This window comes from Phyllobates terribilis, unplaced genomic scaffold, assembly GCF_046119375.1.
Source record: "Phyllobates terribilis strain yellow unplaced genomic scaffold, ASM4611937v1 Scaffold_1__5_contigs__length_1240528914, whole genome shotgun sequence".
In the NCBI taxonomy this organism is placed as follows: domain Eukaryota; kingdom Metazoa; phylum Chordata; class Amphibia; order Anura; family Dendrobatidae; genus Phyllobates; species Phyllobates terribilis.
Window position 1 is genome coordinate 152,147,758 of NW_027362761.1, and position 20,902 is coordinate 152,168,659.

Consider the following 20,902-nt stretch of genomic DNA (forward strand, 5'->3'; position numbering starts at 1 on the left):
TGCAAGAGAATTGAGCATTTGCTGAAAAGTTCCTCCACAGATGACAACTAATCTAGGGGTTTGAGTATTCATTTGTATCTTATCTGATCCACATGGGCAATTCTGATTTTTGGAAGACAGGTAGAAGAAACCAATACAAACACATATTTTCATTATTAGAATCCAGTGACATTTGGACAATTACATTTTGTGACGGCTCCATTCTTAACAGGAAACATAATAATACCATTGGACATTTTCTAAGCATTTTTTTACTTTACAAACAGAATATACTTTTCCCATGAAAAAAATTACAACAATGTTGATGTGACAAGCTGTCAGTGTTCAAGTGGAAGAATTATATGTATTTGCAGTCATCGCCTGGCCAAGCTTTTAACTGTCTTAAGGTGCCAATCAGTTCATTTCTGCCCATACCTGCTTTTTTCATCTCCTTTAAATAATGGTTATTGATGTAATAATAACAATAATAATCCTTTTCTCAATAAGGCGTGATTGTAGTGAAAATACTCATTTCGCTGTCATATATTGTCTCATGAAGAAACCATTGGAGCACATGTGGCATTCTGTCACCGGAGTTTTAAAATAAAATTACCCTAGCCAAAAAGGCGTTTTATCCCCTCCCAGTATAATCTGTTTTATGCGCTTCCATTTCCATGAAAATGTCACTTGCTTCTGAAAACTTCCACACTAAAAAGTCACAGTTTTTGTTTTTAATCCAAGGTTCACTTTATGAATGAAAAATGTAAATTCTTTTCTGCAGACTCAAAAAACAAAAAAAAATCAATTACCATCCAAATACTGTAATTGTTTGGATGCACATTATTTAACTGATACACTGACTTGTAAGTCATTATAAATGATGTTAAAAATAGTAAAGGCTGATGTTGCCTTGAAAATACATGAAGAAAAATGTCATTTGAAAAACAAAATAAAGTGTCATCGCATCCATTAGCAGAGAAATGTGTATTGCTTACACAGAAGAATTTTAGTGATTGTATTTGCAAAGTTGCTTTACAAATGCACCCAAGGTTTCTATTCATTTAGGTTAATTATGTTGACATTGATTTCCATATTCCAGAAGAGTCTCTGAAATGTGCATTGTTCTGGCATGTGGGAGGTCACCCACACAGTTGGTGTGTGACGACTGCCACCAAGGAGCGCAGAGATGAAACTGGAATGTAAACACCGGTTTTATCTCAAGAAATTTTATTTAGCTATTGTTAATGTAATTATTGTTTTTTTTTAGAAGTAAGGGATAATGTTAGATTAATTAATACATAAGCTAAAAATTATGTGTTTTTTTTCTCCAGGGAAGAACAATTATATTTAAGGGATGTAGACTGTTTAAAGAAAAATGAAAAGTAATATGCATCCTTATTGATCCCCTGCTATATTTCCTTTCCAAACCCTACCTGGTCCGTGCTTGCCTTTACCCCCTGATCCCATGTGAGCAAACAGGAATTTGTTGGCATTCTATTAAAGGGGTATTCCCATCTCCAAGATCCTTTCCCAATATGTAGTAGGTGTAATAATAATAATAATATTTGCAAATACCTTCAATTCGAAATGTAATAGATTATTTTTGATTCGCTATGCCACTTACATCATGTGCAGGCATTGCAGGACCTTAGGTATCCACGGTTACGACCACTAGCAGCTAGCTAACTAACTTACACTTTATCAGTGGACGTAAGCATGGATACCTAAGGTCCTGCAATCCCTGCACATGAGGAAAGAGACATAAAGAATCAGAAATACTACTACATTTCTAATTGTAGTTATTGGCTAATATTATTATTATTACATCTACTACATATTGGAATAGGATCTTGGAAATGGGAATACCCCTTTAAAGAGAACATTTTCACCTGCTGGATTTTATCACCACGAGATGCAAACATAGTTTTTTTTTCTGAAGATTAGCAAGGGACATTGTAGGTATTATATTACAAAAAAGAGGATTATTATTTATTTAAACTGAGTACATCCTCTAATCTGTGCTACTCCACTGATTCTGGGACAGTTTTTCATTTTTTCTGTGCTTATCCACTCCAAAATTATGCCCCCCTCCAGTAATAAGAAGCTCATTTTACCTTCAACCAACTGGGCGACATTTTAGTTTTTGTATTTAGTTTGGGATGACAAAAACGTCAAGAAAAAGATTAAAGAAGTTTTCCACTACTAGGACAACCCCTTCTTGATCTCAATGTTTGGCCCCGATAAAATAAAAAGCTTCTACTCACCTCCCATGGCGGTGCTGTTCCAGCGGCGTCGGCATTCACGGTCCCGGGGTTCTCATGCAGTTGTTATGATACATGAGCCTGGCGCCCAATCAGCGCTGGAGTCACTGTCCGCGCCTTCGTACGAATTGAACATGAAGAGGAAGTGAGAGCAGACGCAGCCTGGACTTCCTCTTAATGTTCAATCCTTACATAGGCGGGGACAGTGATGCCTCCGCTGACTGGGCGCCAGGCTCACGTGTCATAAAATTCGCACGAGAGCCCTGGGAATCCGAGTGCCAACACCTCTGGAACAGAGCTGGCACGCGAGGTGAGTATAAGCTTTTTTATTTTATCGGGACCAAACATTTAGATTAAGAAGGGGTTGTCCTAGTAGAGGACAACCCATTTAAGTGCAGGATCCATTCATGGGAATGTGGACAAAAATATCTTAAAATGTCTTCCAGTTGACTGCAATTTTTAGCTGGTTCAAAATACATTGTCTGCACAACTTTTTTGTTTGGCCCTACAAGAAAAGTGAAATAGTAAAAAGAAAGTTACATAAAATGAATATAAAAGTAAAAAAAAACACATAAAAAAGGCGCACACAAGTCATGAAATGCCATTTCAACTTTTAATTTTAAAATTGAAGTCCATAGAAAATGGAAAATGGAAACTAAAGCATGCATCTGGTTTTGCTCCATTTGTAACGGATCCATTTTTATTTACGAATGGCGACAACTGGACATATAAGCAGAGCCTGAGACATTGCACTACTTAAGACCACATGCACATTAAATAGGCCCCCATGCACATTAGATCATTCGCCTGACAGCTATCTCTCCTCACTTGTTTCGGCTCCTGTGTTCTCTATGAGAGAGCCGCTGCCATACTCCTATAGCAGTGGCTTATCACAGGACTGAACAGGCCGGATCATTCTCTCCTTAGTTCTGTCAAAGTAGAGTCAGGATGCCCCCATAAACATTACACAGTTTGCCAATTCGGCCGATATCAACGAGTTCAGACAATTTTAGTCTCTTGTGTGTACGGGCCTTTAGACTGATTGTTGGACTGAAGTACCCGGAGCTATCTCGCCATCTACACTGAACACATGGATTTCCTCTTTAAGTTATATCTAAAAATGATGTTGCAGCCACATACATGTAACAGTTGGTCACCAAATAGGTGTTTGATAGGTTGGAAGACTGCCAGATTTCTATGGCATAGGAGCCTGATTCTCCTCCCCCCACTCTTCTCTCACCGTACAGTTGGAATTGAGTGGTAATGGAGCATGCACACAACTGCTCCATTGAACCTGAATGGGACCTCTAAATATGCTGTACGGTCCACCTAAATTACACCCTGATTTGAAAGACCAGCATCATTTCGTTATGATCACTTATTAGCATTTTGTTCTCTCCCCATTCTTTTGTACAATAACAGATTTGGCTCATAGAAAGGAAAATTGCTGACATTAAAATTTATAATTTGTGACCAGCGCAATAAAAGAAGGAAAAGCACCCACCACCAAATCTGACAAAGGAAAGGGTCACGTATCTAGTAGTATATATGCTAGTAAGACACAACAGCCTTTGTATAATTTCACCAGCCTCCTACATGCCATTAGCATTTTACTTTCTGCTCATTCCCATAGAATGTAGTGTGAATTAACTCTACACAACATTGCAGTGCAGATCCTTGTGTTACAAAGAGAATATTTTACATGTTGTCCTACAAATGTATCTCATGTAATCTGAATAAAGACTATATCATATAACAAATTACATTTCTTGAAATCAAAAAATGTACAACACAGTGTGTCCCCCGGTTGACCGCCACCACATGTGAAAGAATTGACAAATAGTTTAGAGCGGCCTGTTTTATTCTTACAAAAAGTGTTTTATTTATTTTTCATTACTTATTAATAGAGGTGTAAAAAATGCATGCCCCTCGCACTTACACAGCACGTCAATAAACTTTTGAACTATCCATCGTGAATTTCCTGAACTTGTGATCGCCAAACGTATAGATGACCCTTAACTGACCTTACTGGAAAGCTGGAAATATCTTCAAAATTCAGTTGCTGAATTTTTTAGTAATGTACTGCGCAGCCGAACGTTATTGTAGATTGGTTAGACTGCTCAAAATGACGGGTACGTTTTCAGAGCTGTATTTATAGCCAAGAAACAATTTATAGTTGTAGAGCCTTGTCTCGAATGGAGTGGAGGTGCGCATGCTCAGCCTTCGCTCCATTCATTGTCAGTCATTGTCCGTGTGGCTGATGGAAATTGCCAAGCATTGTACTCAACTTTCTTTGGCAGCCCTATAGACAATAAATGGAGCTGAGACCGAGCATGCACACCTCCATTCCATTCAAAATGGGGCTCTATCTTTTACCCCCTCTAATAAAAAGATAATTGAAAGAATAATGATCAAACGGGTTCGAATGCCAACTAAGCGTGGTTTACTATGCCTTTTAATACAGTTTACATAAATGTACCCAGACACATGCTGATCAAGCATTTTCCATAAGGATACTTTTTTGGCAATATTCTGTTATGTAAGTAATGATTCACACATTTGTGTAAAGCTCCTAAGTCACTCTCCACGGAAAGTAGATCCTATAATATAAAAAAAAGTTCGGCCACTCCTGCTATATGTTATATGCTCATCCAAGTAGAGCTTTCCCTGCATTATTACACCTTTATCGTTGGTTATTATATGTACTCGTTTTTTACTGATACTTATTGTATAGCACCAAAAGGTTTGATGGTTCATTTTACATTTATAAGGATCAGTGTAAAATATGAAATTATATTCATTGATATTACTAATACAATGCTAATTCATTGTAGATAAAATGTGACCAGTACTGGCCAAGCAGAGGTACAGAAACATATGGCCTTATCCAAGTGACTCTGCTGGACACGGTGGAGCTTGCCACTTACTGTGTCAGGACATTCGCTCTTTACAAGGTAAGTCTGACCTTAAAGCTTTAATATGATAACAACTTTGTCTTTGTATACAATCCTTTATAAGGACTAAGGATTCAGAGGCTGGATGTGACATGGCATTAGAGCACTCCTGATTAGTGTTGAGCGAATTTGTTCAGCATTTCAAATTCGATTTCGTGTTCGGGGTTCCGGCTTGTTCGCGCCAAAAAATGGCAGAACCCCGAACACGAACCCAAATTTTAAATGCCAAAAAAATTCACTCAACACTACTCCTGATATCTACAGACCCGTATTTGGTGGTAGGTGGGGTGACTGGAATCTATGGCCTTAGCTACAATTATTGTTATGGCATTAATACCATTAGTTATAAATATAAAGACGTCTCCACAATCTTTCAATTGTTGTTCAACAGGTGAACAACACATGATACAAGTTATATCATGGCGAAAACTAGTGTTATTCCTCATGGACTCACAAATAATAGTTTATTCTAAAACGTTATATGAAGGCATAGTTACCTATTAGGGTTGAGCGAGTATGTTCTGTCCGAGTATGCTCGGGCCGAGTTCCGAGTATTTACAGCTGCTCGGTGATATGGTTGAATCGCTCCCGTGTGCATGATTTGCAACTGTTTGACAGTTTTATTACATGTGAGGAATGTGTAAGAAATAGACAGTTTTAATACATGCGAGGAATGTGTAAGAAATAGACATTCCTCCCATGTAATAAAGCTGTCAACAGTTGCAAATCATGCACACGGGAGCGATTCAACCATATCACCGAGCACGCTATAAATACTCGGAGCTCGGCCCGAGCATACTCGGCGAAAGGGTTAATAGAACATACTCGCTCAACACTATTACCTATTTATTGTTAACACTATGTATATCAGAAATTTTATGTAATCAAAAATGCTCTTGAACCTTCACTCTATAACGTCTTACTTTCTCACATAGTGGGAAGAACGTTCTTAACTTTATTGTTATGCTTTTGATAATCTAGGTATTAACAGTAAAGCTGTTTTCTCTATTTGACAGAATGGATCAAGTGAAAAGCGAGAAGTCAGACAGTTCCAGTTTACAGCATGGCCAGATCATGGTGTTCCAGAACATCCAACACCTTTTCTAGCATTTTTGAGAAGAGTGAAAACATGTAATCCTCCAGATGCAGGACCCATGGTTGTACACTGCAGGTATGATGCTTGATCATTAAAGGAGTTAATGTAATTTGCTATATTTTGCCTACAGGTAGACCATCAAACATTCTAACAATTGTCTGCATATTAAAATATGACTGAAATACAGTACTCTTGATGGAAAGTATATTCTACCCATAAAATCTAAACATATCATATCTGAAGCATGTTACATATTTTTCTTAGTTATGGAAAGTAAGGTATAGAAAATTACAGCATTTAAAAGAAAAACAGATCCTTTACCATGAACCAATTGTCCTAAACAGGAAAACTCTACCCCTCAACAACCACTGCAAATGAAACCAGTGCTCCAACATTCCCTGCATATCTCCCTTATTTTCAAATTCCCTTTTCACTTCCATTTTTCTGATCCGTTTGAAAAGCCGGAAAACATTTATAAAATGCTCAGTTCCAGGTTCCATTGATTTGATTTTTTTTTTTCCAAAATTGACATTACAGTAGTTTGCATTCATTCTGTCTGCTATCTGGTTTTCAAACAGACTAAAGTATGTATAGTCTTCATAATTTTTTTCCGTAAAAAAAACAAAACTGGAGATAAAATGGAAACTTGTTTTTTTACATTAAAGTTTCTGGTAGACAGGTCATAACAGATGGTCATCTTTTATCTTTTCCGTTTAACTGATCATTTTATTTTTTATGATGAATGCATTAATACATTAACAAAGTCAGTAACATCAATCAAACAAAATTAGGAAGAGTTATAAGGAAACGGGAGAAAAAGAGGTTAAGAGGCAAGGGTAGTCCCGATTTTGTAACAGTCATACTTTGTTGTAAGATTATGTATATATACCAGAGGCGTAGCTAGGGCTTAAGCTCAGGGGGCGCGAAACATCTGAGTGGGCCTCTAACTGGTAACCCTGATTACAACTGATTACAACTATGGTGGCACACTGATACTACCACTATATGGTGACATATAGCGGTAGATACCAGTCCTACAGAATGTACAAGTGATTACAGTACAGTTATGGATAGTGACTTGCAGCTGATGTTCTTTCTGATGGAGTCGATCATTTTTCCCTTCTTTTCCTTTTGGCCCAGACCGACATGACAACTTCTTCCAGCCACAACTCGTCTCAGAGTTTCCAACAGAGACACATTTGACTTCTCACATTTCTTGCACAGTCCCCATCCATTCCCAACCTGCACAAATACCTCATCCTGCACCAATACTGAGCTGTTGTTGCCGTATGTGTTCCTGTTACAGCACTTGCTGTTTGGCACAATACCAGAGCTCCTCTTACTGCCCCACATAATAATGCCCACCACTATGCCTCTTACATAGTAATAATGCTTCTTTTGTGCCCTCTAGATGGTAAAATTGCCCCCTAGAAAACATAGTGTCCACATTTCCACTAGTGCTCTAGTTGCCCCTTTGACGGCCACAATACTTAAGTGCCCACTTAACATTTAATAATGTCCACTGAGTCCCCCAATGTACAGCTTTTCTATACACAATATGGTGGATCCACAGCTCCCTTATACAGAGTTTGATGTCCACACAGCTCCACTATATACAGTATGATGGGCCCATAGCTCTGTTATACACAGTATAATACCCCCACATCTCCTCTATACATACACTACCGTTCAAAAGTTTGGGGTCATTTAGAAATTTCATTATTTTTGAAAGAATATCACATTTTTTTCAATGAAGCTAACATTAAATGAATCAGAAATACACTCTATACATTGTTAATGTGGTAAATGACTATTCTAGCTGCAAATGTCTTGTTTTTATTGCAATATCTACATAGGTGTATAGAGGCCCATTTCCAACAATCACCACTCCAGTGTTTTAATGGTACATTGTGTTTGCTAACTGTGTAAGAAGGCTAATGGATGTTTAGAAAACCCTAGAAAACCCTTGCACAAGTATGTTAGCCCAGCTGAAAACGGTTTGGCTGATTTGAGAAGCTATAAAATCGACCTTCCTTTGAGCTAGTTGAGAATCTGGAGCATTACATTTGTTTGTTCTATGAAACTCAAAATGGCCAGAAAAAGAGAACTTTCATGTGAAACTCGACAGTCTATTCTTGTTCTTAAAAATGAAGGCTATTCCATGCGAGAAGTTGCCAAGAAACTGAAGATTTCCTACAACGGTGTGTATTACTCCCTTCAGAGGAGAGCACAAACAGGCTCTAACCAGAGTAGAAAGAGAAGTGGGAGGCCCCGCTGCACAACTGAGCAATAAGACAAGTACATTAGAGTCTCTAGTTTGAGAAATCTATGCCTTACAGCTCCTCAACTGGTAGCTTCATTAAATAGTACATGCAAAACGCCAGTGTCAATGTCTACAGTGAAGAGACGACTCCGGGATGCTGGCCTTCAGGGCAAAGTGACAAAGAAAAAGCCATATCTGAGACTGGCTAATAAAAGGAAAAGATTAATATGGGCAAAAGAACACAGACATTGGACAGAGGAAGATTGGAAAAAAGTTTTATGGACAGGCGAATCAAAGTTTGAGGTGTTTGGATCACACAGAAGAACATTTGTGATACACAGAACAACTGAAAAGATGCTGGAAGAGTGCCTGACGCCATCTGTCAAGCATGGTGGAGGTAATATGACGGTCTGGGGTTGCTTTGGTGGTGGGAGATTTGTACAAGGTAAATGGGATTTTGGATAAGGAAGGCTATCGCGCCATTTTGCAACGCCATGCCATACCCTGTGGACAGCACTTGATTGGAGCCAATTTCATCCTACAACAGGACGCAAAAAGTGCCCATCAAGCCAATCCAACTTGTGGGAGGGGCTTCAGGATGCATGGGGTGAAATTTCTCAAGATTACCTCAGCTAATTAACAGCTAGAATGCCAAAGGTCTGCAATGCTGTAATTGCTGCAAAGGGAGCATTTTTTGACGAAAGCAAAGCTTGAAATTCTTTCAAATAAAAATCATTATTTCTAACCTTGTCAATGTCTGGATTATATTTTCTATTCATTTTGCTACTCATTTGATAAATAAAAGTATGAGTTTTCATTGAAAACACAAAATTGTCTGGGTGACCCCAAACTTTTGAACGGTAGTGCAGTATGATGTCCCCACTGCTTCCCCAAAACACAGTATAATGACCCCCACAGAATCCCTCACACTATATAATGGCCTCCACAGTAGAACCCGCACTGTATTATGACCCTCTCATTGTATAATGCTTCCCACACTGTATAATGGCCTCCACAGCAGTCCCCACACTAGCACTCAAACTGTATAATTGGTCCCTACAGTAAGCCCCAAACTGTATAATGACCCCCACATTAGCTCCGATGCTGTATAATGGCTCCCACACTTTATGAGAACCCCCAAAGATGTCCCTACAATGTATGACAAGCCCCCACACTGTATGAAGGCCCCCACAGTAGGCCCCAAACTGTATAATGGCCCACATATTAGCCCCCAAATTGTATAATGGCTCCCACATTAGCCCCCAAAGAGTATAATGGCCTCCACATTAGCATCCATGCTGTATAATGGCCCACACATTAGCCACCAAACTGTACAATTGCCCCCGCATTAGCCCCCAAAATGTATAATGGCCACTGTATTAGCATCCACGCTGTACAATGGCCCCCACATGAGCCCCCAAACTGTACAGTGTCCACTGAATTAGCACCCACGCTGTATCATAGCCCTCGCATTAGCCCCCAAACTGTATAATGACCCTCACATTAGCCTCCAAACTGTATAAATGCCCCTGCATTAGCCCCCAAACTGCATAATGGCCCTCACATTAGCATCCACGCTGTGAAATGGCCCCTGCATTAGCCCCCAAACTGTATAATTGCACCCGCATTAGCCCCCAAACTGTATAATGGCTACTGCATAAGCTTTCACTCTGTATCATGGCCCCCGCATTAGCCCTCAAACTGTATAATGGCCACTGCATAATCTTCTACACTGTATAATGGCCCCCGCATTAGCCCTCAAACTGTATAATGGCCACTGCATTAGCTCTCACGCTGTATAATGGCCCTGCATTAGCCTCCAAACTGTATAATGGCCCTCCAATAAGCCCCCAAACTGTATAAATGCTCCTGCATTAGCCCCCAAACTGTATAATGGCCCCTGTATTACCCCCTAAACTGTATAATAGCCCCTGTATTAGCCCCCAAACTTCATAATGACACCTGCATTAGCTCCCAAACTTCTCCCTCCCAGTAGCAATGCTACTGATGTATACAAAATTAATGAGTTTGGGTATGTGTAGTTATAAAACTTTCTTCCAATGAGAACAGTGTTTAAGATGAGGATGAAAACAAGTTTAGGATTATTGTACTAGTTATGATCTATTGTATAACGTAGATTCAATAGTGGTTGAACTTGGAAATTTATTCCATTACTATAGGAGTTTATTACCTTGGTTTCTAGTAATTTCTTTTTTTTTTCTAGTAGAACAATATAATTGATCCATTCTAATGCAGAAGATTGGGTCTATGCCTTTCCAGTGTCTTGCTATGAGAATTTTTGTGGCCCCAATATAATGAGGGATGATCAAATTCAACCATTGTGTCCATTTTTGTAACAGATACATTAAACTAATAAGTTAAAAAATGTAAACTTTGTTTTCCTTTTGTTATCTGTTGCATCTGTTTTTGTTCCTTTTTATTTTTATATTCAACTGGATCTGTTACAAACAGATCCCAATGGGAGATATGAACAAGGCTTTACATGCATCTAATGCCACCGAAAGTCTTCAAGCACATGACGAATTTAACCTTACAGAGGAGCCTCTCTAGTGATCTCTAGATGGGAAAGTCTGCCTGGTAGAGTTGGTGCGAATTGATTGGCAGGACCCAGGCCATCGGCCTCGTCAGTAATCTGTGGCCGTCGGACATGAGGCCTAAGAAACCCCCCTAACTCTCGCTATCCACAGCTCTTCTTTTGATTAGCCAGCCTGGTGTGACATCATGTTTGCGGTGTGACTTACTTGTGAAGTCATGCCAGGCCTGCTAATCAAAAGAAGAGTCGTTAGGTAAGAGGTGTTTTACAGGACTCCCATCCAGAGGTTATAAACGACTGACATAGCCAATAGACTATTAATCGATTCGTACCAACTCTACTGCCTGACCTTGGGTTCCCAGATTTTGCTAGAGCTCTTGGGAGTTTGCTGATACTGGTGGGGGCTCTGGTATTAAAGGGGTTCTCTTTCTTAAATAACCACTTTATGGCATCTTAAATAGCAGACATTTATGTACAGTGTGGGTATGGAAAGTATTCAGACCCCTTTAAATTTTTCACTCTTTGTTTCATTGCAGCCATTTGGTAAATTCTAAAAAGTTAATTTTTTTACTCATTAAAGTACACTCTGCACCCCATCTTGACTGAAAAAAACAGAAATGTAGAAATTTTTGTAAATTTATTAAAAAAGAAAAACTGAAATATCACATGGTCATAAGTATTCAGACCCTTTGCTCAGACACTCATATTTAAGTCACATGCTGTCCATTTCCTTGTGATCCTCATTGAGATGGTTCTACTCCTTCATTTGAGTCCAGCTGTGTTTAATTAAACTGATAGGACTTGATTTGGAAAGGCACACACCTGTCTATATAAGACCTCACAGCTCACAGTGCATGTCAGACCAAATAAGAATCATGAGCTCTAAGGAACTGCCCAAGGAGCTCAGAGACAGAATTATGGCAAAGCACAGATCTGGCCAATGTTACAAAAGAATTTCTGCAGTACTCAAGGTTCCTAAGAGCACCATGGCCTCCATAATCGTTAATTGGAAGGAGTTTGGGACTAACAGAAGTCTTCCTAGACCTGGTTGTTCAGCCAAACTGAGCAATCTTGGGAGAAGAGCCTTGGTGAGAGAGATAAAGAAGAACCCCAAGATCACTGTGGCTGAGCTCCAGAGATGCAGTAGGGAGATGGGAGAAAGTTCCACAAAGTCAACTATCACTGCAGCCCTCCACCAGTCGGGCCTTTATGGCAGAGTGGCCTGACAGAAGCCTCTCCTTAGTGCAAGACATATGAAAGCCCGCATAGAGTTTGCTCAAAAACACATGAAGGACTCCCAGACTATGAGAAATAAGATTCTCTGGTCTGATGAGACGAAGATAGAACTTTTTGGTGATAATTCTAAGCGGTATGTGTGGAGAAAGCCAGGCACTGCTCATCACCTGCCCAATGCAATCCCAACAGTGAAACATGGTGGAGGCAGCATCATGCTATGGGGGTGTTTTTCAGATGCAGGGACAGGATGACTACTTGCAAGTGAAGGAGACATGAATGCGGCCAAGTACAGAGATATCCTGGATGAAAACCTCTTCCAGAGTGCTCTGGACCTTAGACTTGGCCGAAGGTTCACCTTCCAACAAGACAATGACACTAAGCACACAGCTAAAATAACAAAGGAGTGGCTTCAGAACAACTCTGTGACCATTCTTGACTGGCCCAGCCAGAGCCCTGACCTAAACCCAATTGAGCATCTCTGGAGAGACCTGAAAATAACTGCCCACCAACGTTCACTATCCAACCTGACGAAACTGGAGAGGATCTGCAAGGAAAAATGGCAGACGATCCCCAAATCCTGGTGTGAAAAACTTGTTGCATCATTCCCAAGAAGACTCATGGCTGTACTAACTCGAAAGGGTGCTTCTACTCAATACTGAGCAAAGGGTCTGAATACTTATGACCATCTGATATTTCAGTTTTTCTTTTTTGATAAATTTGCAAAAATTTCTACATTTCTGTTCTTTTTCAGTCAAAATGGGGTGCAGAGTGTACTTTATTGAGAAAAAAAATGAACTTTTTAGAATTTACCAAATGGCTGCAATGAAACAAAGAGTGAAAAATGTAAAGGGGTCTGAATACTTTCCGTACCCATTGTACATACCTTATCAGAGCCCTCGGATATTAGTTTGGTTTTAAAAAGCTGCACTAAAATGTATAATATTATGTGAAGATGTGTCCAGTCCAAACTTCCCTATAACACCTTATATATATTGGACAATCCTGAGAAATATGGCGTGTAATGTAAGAAATATTTATTTGAGGTTGCAGATTTTTTCTGCAGGATTTTGAAGCTGTTTTACATTAGGGGCAAGTATTATCTGAAGAATAATATCACAGTTTGGCGAGCGTTTGGCTTCCAGCTTTCTTCCAACATCTGTTTTTGTTTTGATTGTTCAGTATGGCTGTACATTAAGCTGTGTCGTCTGCATGAATTCATGTAATGGGCTATTTTATTTGTGGGCACACACGGCATCAGCGAGTCTTTGTTTCCCCATCAGACGTTTGTATACGGTAGATGGGATCTTATGGCTGCACTTCTTTTGTGTGCTGGTGATTTTGTTATATCAAAGCCCGCAGCTGTCCGCAGTGAATTCTGAATGAAAATTACTGGTGGAGAAAAGAATTTGACCATCTGCAGGAAATGTAAAAATGTTTTTATAACCCAATAACGGGATCTGGACGGGAGTATAACTGAGCTTTCCCAGCTGCACCTATATCCCTTACACTTATATGTCCATACAATATCCTGAAACATGTCATGCTCAGCTGGGATTGAAAATATTTGGGCTGAAACCAAAATCAGGTCATTATTTTCAACAAAAATAATCATCACGCAATTGTTTAACTGTATTAAGTTGCGTAAAAGCAACACTATGTAAGATTTGGTAAATGTGTTAGCAACAGATGGTGGATACAGCAACCCTTAAAATACACATGGAAAGAAAGCAAGTAAGTTAGAGAGCTGTAAAGTAAAATACGTTCCCACAGAGGCCCCTAGACGAGATCTATGTTAGTGTTGGCCCGGGCCGGTCTTTAAAGGGTAATGAATAAACTCTGCCTCCCCAGGTAATGCTAGCAGTAAAGACTCCACTGAGGAAACGCCGCTAGAAGTGAGGACATAGACCATTTCTGATTGACAGTAGGACTCCAAGAAATATTTGTGATTTATGACTTCAGGGACTTCAGGATATTACAGAGCTAGTTGTTGAAGTTCATCTGATAAATAAAGTGAGAATTATCCAATTTTCAACGTACAGTAACAATATTATTTATGGAAAGGTTCAGATTTAAGTTACATCTGTTAACAGTATTGTTTTGAGTCTACTTTCGACCCGTACCAAATGGAACTGTTAACTATAATACCCCCATGACTTTGGACTGGACAACTTTGATGAAAATTGTACCTTGATCAAAAGCAAATCTTATTGAGGAGGAGGAAACAGAGAAAAATAAGAAATATTTTACAGTGGAGACATTAAATAGAACATCTCTCCATATCAAAAATCCAAATGTGCCCCCTAATAATAGAGGTGCATTTGACCACACTTTAGTTCTAGGACATATAGAAATTGCTTACTTACCTACTTTTCTCATGCCTGTAATAAAGGATTACTTCAACCTTGGACCAGTATTTCGCTGCATTTTTAGAGAATGTAAGGCGTGTGAAGATGGCTACTCATTACTAACTTCAACCTGGATTTGTAGAGGTGTTAATTTGGGCCAGGTCAAGCTTTGCCCCTGCCTGATCAAGAAGGGAACAAGTGCTACTGGAACCACTTCTTTGTGGTCTCCATTGCAGCTGCAAGTGCTTCCTCTTCTTTAGAAATGAAAAAACTATATGACTTTCCAAAAAGTGGTGTAAAAGACCATTGACTTTATTCAGAGGGAACAAATACTTGAAAATTACACTAGCCTATCTGGGCTTTTAAAGAAAACCTGTCACCATGTTAAGTGTCCAGTTTTTGCTCATATTTTATTACCGTTGCTCTCCTGATTATTCCTTCTTTTGTGTGTGTGTTTTTTTTTTTTTTTTTTTTTTATTTTATTTAATAACTTATTTAAAATCCGCCATACTTTTCCAAAGATGTGCGCCTTTTATTCAGTGCTAATTTTTATTATCTTTACCAAGGGGGCAGTGCTCACAGGGTAATAATGTAGAGCCGCCTGAAACACTCCCCCAGAGAATACTTTGAGCCATGCCTCCTTGGAAAAAGCATAAAAATTAGCACTGAATAATAAAAAGGGCCATATATATGGAACCGTATGGCGGATTAAAAAAAAACCCACAGAATATTCAGGGGATCAGCAGAAATAAAATAAGAGCAACAACTGGCTACTTTTTACCTGGTGACAGATTATCTTTAAACACCTGGACAGTAGCAAGCTATTGTGTATCACAACTTGCAGAGCTAAGGGGATTGTAGTATAATAGATGTCTACCTATATGTCCAGGTTCTATCAGCTGTATACAGATGGCGGGAGTTCACTACATTAATAAAGTATGAGCATTGTTGCTGATGATTCACTGTAACGTCATGCACTTTATATACAGTCTTATTAGACATGCGTGCTCAGTTTTTCCACAAATCTATAGTACTGAAAGACATTTACAGCTGAAATCTATAAACTACTAATCCCCTATGTATTGATTTGCAAGAGTAACTTTGATATTAATGTGTTGTCGGCTGCACTCGACAATTGACAAAGCCTGGGCTCTACATGAACAATGCGATATTCCTTCTAGAGAATGAATCATTACTATGCATACCAGACTTTAGTGAGACGACTTGTTAAAAATGATTACTATGTGAAACAACAGTAATTCGAAACCCCAATCCCTGTGGTTTTCTCCCTTAATGATCAGATAACAGTGACTAATGCCATTTCTGGGTTACTGCGGCAAAAGTGTAAATGTCATCCTGGTATGTCACATCTTATTATGTGAGATCTCTTTGAAGCCATTAGCAAAGGTATCAGTTAGCATTTTCATGGCTGTACCAAGCAGTCTTAATTATGACACTGACTTGCGTGAATTCATATTAGAGCACTCCGAGGATCTGCACTTAATTAAGATGCTATTCTTTTCAGCTCCTGTTATCGTTTGATGAGTCTCTTTATTGGCCAAGTAACACAAAGTAGTATTCAGCTTTGAAATTTCGAGTAAGAATAAAAAGCATTTCGTTATGGTTTTTTTTTTTTTCTCTGATTAGCAAATTCCTGGCCATATGTTTTATGAGATCTAATAGATAATTAATGGCAAAGAAAATCTGGGAGTGTTATAATAGCCTATTACCTACACAGCTTTGTCAACTCACCATTGAAATAACAATGCTTCTTTGGAGCTGGAAATGGAGAATGCTTATTAAAATATGATGCATAGTTCATTCATTCATTCTCTGTAGGATTATTTGTAAAGACGTTTGGCCCAGGCTCAAATTATTTATATTGCTAGAAGCTAGAGCTGTATTCATGTACAATATTTCAGCAATTCTACTTTAGGATATATTGTGTCTAAAAATCATGTTCTGAGCGACTGGTATATTCCCAATCTTTCATCTATATGTTTTGTCTTTGTGATATTGTAACTATTTTATCACCCCCATTATAAAATGTCACCTATCCGGTTTTATCGACTTTTGGAACAAAAATATCCAGTTTTTGACGGGTTGATCCAGCAATCAGAATCTCCCTCATTCCGGGTTCTTTGCAAGTCTCATCAGTGGTACCGGCAGAGAGTCAGCCTTCTGGCCAAGACTCATTTTTGACGCAATTTGAGTCTGATTGCAAATGTATACAGACCAGTATGACTCCCCAGTATGAAGCCATATAAGACTCCATAATATAAAGCCTCTGTTTCCTGCAGGTTTATGCATCACACCCAATTTTACCAACCTACAACCCCCTCATCCAACCCCTTCACCATTCTATTGAATGAGCATTAGTCATAATCTGGAGGAAGAAATGTTTTTCCAATAACCTAATCCTTTCTATTCCTATAATAGATGTCTACCTATATTTGTCCTTACAATAACTAATTTTCAGTACAAAAGAAAATAATAGCTAGCACATAACATCAAGTTAATATCTCTTGGAGAACTTAGACATAGTATATATAGAAATAGATCTACCCACACATGATAGATTTCATGCACTATGACAGCACCGTTGGGAGTGCATCACGGCTCTTGGTGTGACCTCCTTGCAAAGCTTGGGCTCATGCGCATGAGGTTTATATCTTTCCTGTTTGCTTGTGTTATTTTTAATATTCTTGTAATATCTACACCCTCATAAATCCACAACGTACTTGTCCTATAACTATAACCTCTTTATATATGTATTTCTAGAGCGTATCGATATTATAAAGGTAGGCTCAGTGGCGTAACCAGTTGTGTGGCCTCTACAACTTTACTTGACAGTTCAAAGCTGAGATTTTAACTAGCCTGACTTGGGACAATACGCTGATGGCTGTGCTAAAAAGATTTCTGACAGGTGAAGATTGTGGGAACCAATGCGAAAATCTCCAACATAATAATAGTAGTGGTCTTTCATATGGGCCAAAGAGACCCTTTGAACCCTCCTAGGCCTGTTTACAACTGCAATCCTCGTAGCCGCTTTAGTTACGTCTCTGGTTCCCATAAAACATTGTTTTGTTGACATTAACCCATATTTTTTTTTAGAATTGTTGACCTTCAAATAAATACTGTGCTTCGATTTACTCCATTGTCAATTTTTGCCTTTCTCTTTTTTTCTCTTCTAGTGCTGGAGTGGGCAGAACGGGCTGCTTTATTGTAATAGATGCCATGCTGGAGAGGATACGGCATGAAAAGACTGTAGATATTTATGGTCATGTGACTTTAATGAGAGCTCAGAGGAACTACATGGTTCAAACAGAGGACCAGTATATCTTTATCCATGATGCCCTGCTGGAGGCAGTGACATGTGGAAATACCGAAGTGCCAGCTAGAAACCTGTATGCATATATTCAAAAGCTGACACAGATAGAGTCTGGAGAGAATGTCACAGGGATGGAGTTAGAATTTAAGGTACTATTATGTGGCTGGAATTTAAATGCTTCTATTGTCCATGAAATGAAATGACTTAGTCAGGGGCGTTGCGTAGATGTGAGAGGGTTTGCTTCTTTTTCTCCTTTGATAGCGCCACTCTGTCCATACGTTAGGTCTAGTATCGCACTTCAGCCTTGCTCAGGAGAAAGGAAACTGTCAACTTGGGAATGCCATGCAATTTATGGGAAACATGTTAAAGTATAGGATTGAAGAGAAGAGAGGAACAGATTGATTGATACATTAAGTTTGTTGGAAAGATTCAGGGTAAGGCTAACTTCACACAAACATATAGCAGCTGGATAATATATAATAAAGTATTCTTGTTTCGGTCACAATTCCAAGTGCTTTTTCGGGGCTCCCTACCGGAAGTAACAGCGTCATGAGCATATACGATGCTCTTAATTCAGGTTAGTTCCAATAATCAGATAGGTGGTCAGGTAGATAGTTTATAGCTGAATTACTCATAAAAATAATTGTGATCCAAATGTTATTTTTTTTATATATGTCTTTTAAAAGTGTTTTTTTCTCAGTTTCTACGCAACTTCTCTTTTACAGCGCCTCGCAAGCTCGAAAGCTCACACGTCACGGTTCATCAGTGCCAATCTTCCATGTAATAAATTCAAAAACCGCCTTGTTAATATTATGCCATATGAGTCCACAAGGGTATGTCTACAGCCGATCCGTGGTGTAGAGGGCTCTGACTATATCAACGCCAGTTTTATTGATGGATACAGGTAAGTGTGTTAGTAGTCAATTAAGCTTTGCAGTTGTTAGCCTGATAGAAATTGATTTTGTTGTGCTTAACCACACTTTAAGATTTTGATTTCACATCACGTTAGCTGCAATTCAATTTAAATATTTGTAGATGTCTCGTATGAATTTCACTCTTTTCTTTCTATCTCTACTTGTATAATACTGTGTACTCATTTATTTAAACATATATAATTAATGTATATTTTGTTTACCTTTGTATAGACAATTTTAAAGGGAAGCTATCATCAGAAAATGATCTATTGTTTAAATTGTGTTTTTGTGTTTTATGTAATTTTTTTTTAAAAAAATTGCAATGTATTTCATGATCTTAATTAAAAAAAAACAAAGTTAGTAATCTTGCAATATTCACACTGGCCACTGGGGCTTTTTTTTTTTAGACTTTAAGGTCCAAATCATCCAAGGTTTCACGCCATAATTCTGTTGTAGAAGCTTTGAAAAGTTGAAAAATTTAGGTGCAACTAGGACTTGCTCCTAAACTTTTGGCGTCTTCATGACAGTTTCTCCGAGCTCTGCCAAAATGGGAGGAGCTGGGGCAGGACACGGGTGCGGCATCTAATTCATGATGAGCTGTGCTGTTCTCTATGCCAAAAATGTTACTCCAGTTCCTGACCAGTGAAGAGAGCAGACTGTCTGTCATTACATATCTCACAGGAGAAAGCCTGTTCTTAGCTATTTTGGGGGCGTATTATTTTTTCCTTTTTTTATATTGCTGCCTGCTCATGATTGGTCAACAATAATATAGGGGAAAAAGTACATACCCACAGAGAAAAATCTATAGTAGCACTCAACCTATGACATAATCTGAAAATTGGGTCTCTCATGTCAAACCCAAACCTTTAAACATCACTATTAAAGTGTTTATCCACTGAATCACTGGCATGAGCGGACTGTATTTGCAGAGATTGGTACCAGGCACAGCAGGCAAGTATGTAGTAACTACCTGCCTGTTAGTTTTTAGGCCCATAGTAAAAAAAAAATATTCCTAGATAAACCCTTTAAGTTACTTAAACAGAATTTTTCAGGAGTTGTGTAGGTAATCTAGCTCATATTCAGGGGACTCTCAAAATTTAATTGGCATTACTTTTAAATATGTATATGTTGGTACAATTTTCATTCTACTCTCTTAGCATATGACTATCTGATAGATTTTAATTATCAACATCACATTCTGACATTCAGAACCTTTTTTAACTAGCATTTATCATCCTTTGGACAGGTCGTTTCAAAGTCCCTTTATTACTCTACGACAAAACTTTTGATCATTCATGCTAACATTGATCTGATTGGCAATTAAATAAGATACATAGATGAAAAGATGATAATGAATTGAGATGAGATTTCTTATATAAGCCTAGGCTCTAACTGTGGTCTCCTTCTTCGTAACACATACCGAATGTTAGTTAGGAGTTGCTATGGAGTTATAAACCCAGACACACACAGATAGATAGATACACTGGCTTGGACAGGACCTCTGGGGAACAGGTCAATCCCTCAGTGGGCCCCTATGAGCAGTAACCGTCATAGCACACTTGATTCACTATGTAACAAATTAACTTACAGTGGCTTGCAAAAGTATTCAGCCCCTTGGCTTTTTGCCTATTTTGTTATATTACAACCTGTGTTTAATTATTTTTGTAATCCGATTTGTGTGTGATGCATCAGCACTACATATTAACACAAATAATCCCAGAAGGGGCATAATACATTTATACATTGGAGCACTGCCGTAAAATTACGGCTTTGCAGCTACATCACACTCCGAACATGACATAATTAATAAGGAGAAAATGGAGTATTTGTAGATAAAATAAAATCAATTTTTTATTAAATATATATAAAAAAGTGAATTTCTAGTGCACGGACAGTTTAGACAGGAATAAATATGAAAACAGAATATGTATACAGCACAGGAATGTAAACATACAAGGATAAATGCACC

The 20,902-nt window shown here is 38.5% G+C and overlaps 1 protein-coding gene across 43 annotated transcripts in view; it reads left to right on the plus strand.

Annotated features, from left to right (window-relative positions):
- The window catches only part of PTPRD (protein tyrosine phosphatase receptor type D), a 2,806,079-nt gene that overhangs the window by 2,760,934 nt on the left and 24,243 nt on the right, over window positions 1-20,902 (plus strand). For all 43 annotated transcript variants that reach the window (XM_073668359.1, XM_073668367.1, XM_073668350.1 and 40 more), the window contains 4 exons: window positions 5,075-5,194; window positions 6,211-6,365; window positions 17,883-18,168; window positions 18,745-18,923. In XM_073668359.1, coding sequence (XP_073524460.1) covers window positions 5,075-5,194; window positions 6,211-6,365; window positions 17,883-18,168; window positions 18,745-18,923 — 740 coding nt within the window. The remainder of the gene's footprint in view (window positions 1-5,074; window positions 5,195-6,210; window positions 6,366-17,882; window positions 18,169-18,744; window positions 18,924-20,902) is intronic.